This window comes from Salvelinus sp. IW2-2015, linkage group LG9, assembly GCF_002910315.2.
Source record: "Salvelinus sp. IW2-2015 linkage group LG9, ASM291031v2, whole genome shotgun sequence".
NCBI classification, from domain to species: domain Eukaryota; kingdom Metazoa; phylum Chordata; class Actinopteri; order Salmoniformes; family Salmonidae; genus Salvelinus; species Salvelinus sp. IW2-2015.
In genome coordinates, this window is record NC_036849.1 from 23,033,295 (window position 1) to 23,039,294 (window position 6,000).

The 6,000-nt window shown below is 42.1% G+C and overlaps 1 protein-coding gene across 1 annotated transcript in view; it reads left to right on the forward strand.

Annotated features, from left to right (window-relative positions):
• LOC111968840 (AT-rich interactive domain-containing protein 1B-like) overlaps window positions 1–6,000 on the forward strand; it is a 355,396-nt gene that overhangs the window by 38,606 nt on the left and 310,790 nt on the right. Inside the window, 1 exon segment of the mRNA XM_023994739.2 lies at window positions 321–515. Coding sequence (XP_023850507.2) covers window positions 321–515 — 195 coding nt within the window.

Consider the following 6,000-nt stretch of genomic DNA (forward strand, 5'->3'; position numbering starts at 1 on the left):
CTTGAAAGGAAAAGATTTCTCCTGGCATCCCTCTCTTTTCAGGTTCAGTGTACTGTGTAACAGAAGAAGCGTATTTGACAAACAGAAGAGTTGCATATTACTGTTAAATACCTCTGTAGTCCACTTACTGGAAATGGAAATTCACCTGGGAGAACCATTTTTATGGGGGTCTGGGGGCATCCACCCCCTGCAGAAATGTGACACTAAATCCTGTACTTTGGTGTGCTCTGAACTGCATATGGAATGAATAGACTTTCAAAAAGAGTTGTTCTAAAACATTTCACAAACCGTCTTTTCTCTGCCCTCTGTATTGTGTCCAGGTGGCCTCTAAGGACTTCATGGCTATGAAGCGCTCCCAGCTCTACGGGATGGGCAACAACCCCTACTCTCAGCAGCAGCAGGGTGGGCCCTACCCCAACCAGCCATACGGATCGCCCACTCCACACCGATACCCAATGGGGATGCAGGGGAGGGGCCAGGTGGGCATTGGCGGGATGCAGTACCCTCAACAGCAGGTATATACACTATGTCCACATCAGGAAGATGATGTTCTGTTGCACACTCGCTCTCTAGGGCCAGGATCTTTTCCAGAACATCTGATGTGACAGGAAAATCACCAGGCTCTTTTCTTCCCTGATGCTTGACCCTTGATTTAAGTGTACTTTAATAGCAAGCCATTCTGTGTTCTCTGAGTGTATCATGTCAGATGGTACAGTAGAGTGTCAGATTGATTAGTAAGTATCTCAGTGTGATTGAGAAAGCATCCTCTGTACAGTAGATTACAGGAACTGTCACAGTTGTCATAAATGGCATTGCAATGGATATTTSTTTCTCATTTGGAACAATATCTGTATTTCTTCGAAGGATGGCATGTTTCATTTCAGATCTAGCCCAAAGTGCCACGCAGTGCCGCCTCTGATATTTCTGTGGCTCGCATCTGGAAGTGGCAGTTCATCAATGCGTTCCCCATATCCTCCCTCTGGAATGGGCTGGTTGCTGTCTTTAGTGTGATGAAACCAAACCCAGTACTGGAGGAGTCATTCTAACAACAGTCAACATCTGTCTCTCACAGTCAACAGCCGCACTTCACTAATATAATGATTCAGTGTTCCAAACAATGATGTGTTTGTCCTGTCTAACGCACCCTAAAGTCAATCCCATTTGGAGTGTGTGTGTGTGTGTGTGTGTGAGTGTGTGTGCGGGTGCGTGTGCGTGTGTGTGTGTGTGTGTGTGTTAGAGATAGAGTCTTGTCTCTGTACGCATACTAGGACAATGGCTCAGTCAGTTTGGTTGGTTTTTAAACAACTGTGTTTGCTGCCAAAGCAGGCCAGTCTATTCTATAATTAGCCTGACCTGATGGTCAGAGTTTTAATGTGCCTCGCCAAGGTTTGTTGCACACATGGTGAGAGCAGATATGATATTGAGAAGGACAGACAGACAGTCTTTATTCTTTCTGATTACATTTATATTATAAACCTGCTAAATGACTAAAAAATGTAAAAAAATGAAAAAATGTAAAAAAAGAAATTGTAAAAATGTACAAAAAATAAACCAGGGATGGGGAACTGGCTTACAGGCCCTGAAAAATAAATACAAATAATAATAATAGTAAAATTGCATGAAATTAGTTTTACAATTGCAAAATCTTCCGTCTGCCCATGGCAAAAAGTGTAGAATTGTAGCATTCTTGCTTTAAAACTTCAACATTTTCTTTACACCCCGTGGCAAAATGCTTAGAATTGCACAAAAATGAACTCTAAAAGTCTAAAAACTGTCTCCGGGGGCTACTAAAATGTTTTGCTCTCAATGTGGGGGAGGGGGATGGATGTGGGTACGCAGACCACTGAGGTTTAATAAGAACTGGAGACTGCGTCCAAGATGTGCACCCATTGTTTTCAAGGCAGCACACACACACACACACACGCACGCACCATGCGCCGCACCCTTGTCTCGGCCTTGGCGTTGTTCGGGTCTCGCCGTTCGTTTGCTGCGTGTGGGCTCTGTACTTGGTTTTGCTGTTCGGGGGCGGCTGTGGGGTTTGCACGCTACGCACGCACGCACACACCACACACACATCTACACTACACACACAAATCACCACACGTGTGGATACACACACCACACACACACACTATGCACATCACGTCCTGTCACAATGCATCTTACACACCCACACCACATGCTTTCGGGTTCTTGTGTCTGTTGGTTTTGGTTTTTTGTTTGTTTTTGGGTTGTCTTTTCAAAAATTAGCATGGTGTCGTGTCTGTGCTGAGTCAATGCCGTAACATCAGCCTACAACAATGAATGCCTACAATACTCTGAATAAGCAGTAGACTCAGCCTTTGTGTGTTAACTGTTCATTATTCACTCTAACATTCTCATGTTCAATATTTTCTCTCCATTCTATTAATTTATTTATCTCCATTCTCATGTTCAATTATTTTTTTCCCTTTCATGTTCAATATTATTTACTCTCCCATTCTCATGTTCTCATTATATCATCTTATTCTCATTATTTATAGATCCCATGGTTAAGCATGGCTAAGAGCTGTGGTTTGTTTGTGTGTGTGGTGTGTTGGGTCTGTGTGTGCAGACTGACTGAGACTACAGACCACATCTAGATACTTCTTTTCTACAGTTAAGCTGCTGCTACTCGTGCTTAGGCTGTTCTGGCTACTGTGATGACATCAGCACGCTCGGGGCCACATAAACACAGGCATCAGAGACCGTACTGTTATGCAGTGAGTGAGGGATGAGATGGAAACACATGCATGCAGGCTGCACTCACACAGATACATATGAGTTGGAGGATGCTGCACACACACCAACGCACGCACCCTTTCATAACCTGTGGACTCAACAACACACACACAGCCACCCACACACACACACACACACACACACACACACACACACACACACACACACACACACACACACAAAACAAATTCCATTTTGGTCTTATGAAAATCAAGCTAATTACATGGGGAGAAAGTCCAAAGAGCCGCACAGAGCCGCAATGCAAAAATAATTAGCTAAATTATTGTTATCCCTCGTTATGGCCAAGGGAGGCCAAGGGAGCTAACTTCTAAAGTTATAATTATCTGGTGTTCACATTAAAGTGGAAGGCACCACAGTGAATTTGTGAAATATAACCAACTGAAAGTAATGAGTTTATATCTGGGGAGATAAAAGTGTTTGAATCATCAGATTCATCTTTACAGTGTGACGAGCAAGATAAATGGAGACTAGGCGATGAGAGAGAGGGTCAACAAGCAGAAGACAACTTCTCGTCTCTTCTCTGGTTGGTGCTGAAGCCAGTGTGGACCTGACAGAGACAATGGCATTTTTTCAATGTTTTGGAAATTGAATGCTAACTATTTTTGGCTTGGAAAAAGCTCAAAAATCATTATGATCTCATTTTAATGTTTAAAAAATGTATCCAAACCGAAATCTGTGATCATTTTTGAATCATCAAAACCAAACCGACCTCAAAAAGCACTGATCGCTCAGCAATACTACCAGGCCCATGTTGCCCAGTGTTAAGAACAGAAATTACAGATCATTAATATTACATTGTATTGAATCATATTGTATTACACACTTCAGGGCCGGATTAAGAAATCATTGGCCCCGGCAGGCACGCAATCATTTTCTGTACTAAGATGCACTTTGATGCATGGTAAATATACTGTTGAGGAAAAGGCCACTTTATAATAAAGTGATATTAACATTTGCGATGTGGCATAGGCTATAGTTGAGTAGAGGCGTTTTTAGGATTTCCACACATGGGGAACATTTGCTAGCAGGGTACACATTGTTTTTGCCTTTTAAAAAACGCATTTCATGCAATTCTACATAATTTACAGGTATTTATTTGTATTTATTTAACCTTTATTTAACTAGGCAAGTCAGATAAGAACAAATTCTTATTTCCAATGACGGCCTACATGATAGAAGACATTAGCTGAATCTTTTTTAATACTACAAAAATGACCTAAATGACTGGCTATATACACTGAGTATCCAAAATATTAAGAACACCTGCTCTTTCCATCACACCAGGAGAATCCAGGTGAAAACTATGATCCCTTATTGATGTCACTTGTTAAATACATTTTTAACTGACTTGCTTAGTTAAATAAAGGTTAAATGTAAAAAAAATAATATAATAATTAGTATAGATCCACTGTCAATGAAGACTGCACAAATGTCTGCATACTTGATCTGGGGAAACACTGGGGAGGTGCTTGGGCTGGTCCGGTTCAGTAAAGCCTCAAACATAAATTGTCCTCAACAGTGAAATAGGCTACTTAATGGGGAGGCAGAACACACCACAATTCAAACTGTTGTTAGAAAATAAAACTTGTGAGAAAATAATTTCAAATGGACAAGTTGACACATGGCCTATAGATAATTAGCAGGCAGCATGTGTCTTGGTTTGAGGGCAGCGCTGGTTAACTATCCAAGTGGCGCAGCGGTCTAAGGCACTGCATCACAGTGCTAGAGGCGTCACTACAGATCCGGGTTCGGCCCCGGCCTGTGTCGCAGCCGGCCATGACTGGGAGACCTATTGAGGCAGCGGACATTGGCCCARTGCCGTCCGGTGTGTCCTTGTCCCATCGCGCTCTAGCGACTCCTTGTGGCAGCCGGGCGAATGCATGCTGACTTCAGGCTGTAGTGTGCTTTATAAATACATTTGATTGGTTGATCGATTGATGGGACAAGACTGTAATTACCAATTAGATATCACGAAATTGGGGAGAAAAAAAGTGATAAAAAGTACCAAAAATATGAATAATAATAATTTCCAATCATATTTTGGAACAGTGAGTGCATTCTGACATCAAGCGCATATAAAAACTCACGTTGGGGCAATAAAATGACAAAAGTACTTACATTGTATTTACTATTTAAAATTGCTGCTAATCGTCTTCTGCATCTCTCCGTATCTTTTATCGGAAAACAGTGACATTTGGTGCCTTTTTCCCTTGATGTCCTCTATACTGTGCAGCCTTGCTCTTTTCCACTTTGCATAACTAACTTTTCCACCAGCTCTTTCTGTGACATCAAGCTCCGTATAAGGGCATATCGTGACATTTCTACCTAACAGGGTCTCCACCACGAGGGCGAACATGGGCAGTTGTTACCTATTTCCTCGGCTGTGGCAGTAAGCTACATAAAATAGTGATGTATAATAATCGCAAATGTTTTAGGTGGAAAAGTACACATTCCTGACTCAAAACCAATAGTACCTTTATCCAAAAATGGCTATTTCTGCTGTCTGCTTTCAATACAACAATGATTTTTTTWATGAATTCACAGGCAACCAAGCAGAGCGAGGCTTGCATCCTGCAACGTCAGTAGTCACATGACCTGTTTTTGCTGTTTTGCTGTTTCAGTACAGCACTACAGGGAGAGTTGAGAGATATAGAGATAAAACTCAGCTGAACTAGTTTCAATGTATGGAATCACTTGGGAGTTTCTGGATTTTGGATAAASTTCTCCTTTAAATATTTCAGTAAAATTATCATCCTTTTTTACCCCCAGTAAGAAACTTCTAGCCATTGGCTGCTAAAAGCTAAGAACTGCTAACTAACTGGCAAGAACAAAAACAGTCAACAACTTCGGGAGTACAGAACCCTAGAAATCAGCCGAAAGCCTTCTAGTGGATAAAGTAAGAACTGGTGAAAATGCACAGTCAAAGAGGAGAATAATTATTGTCAAGAAAAGGAAAAAAAGAAAAGAGGCACACTAAGAGCGGGGTTCTCTGCCTCCTGTCTAGGTGTCTCTGTGTGGATAGAGGATACAGGTATCTCTGCTGGCTTGTGGATTAGTTCTATCCCAGGTTTAGTCCTCTCCCTTGGGGGTTGAGCTGCCCTGACCACCCCTCAGCCTGGAGCATTAGAGCGAGATGGTGGGAAAGGACTGGCAGCGCCTCCAGTTATTAACTCTCTCTCCCTCTCTCTCTCCCTCTCTCTCTCTCTCTCTCTCTCTCTC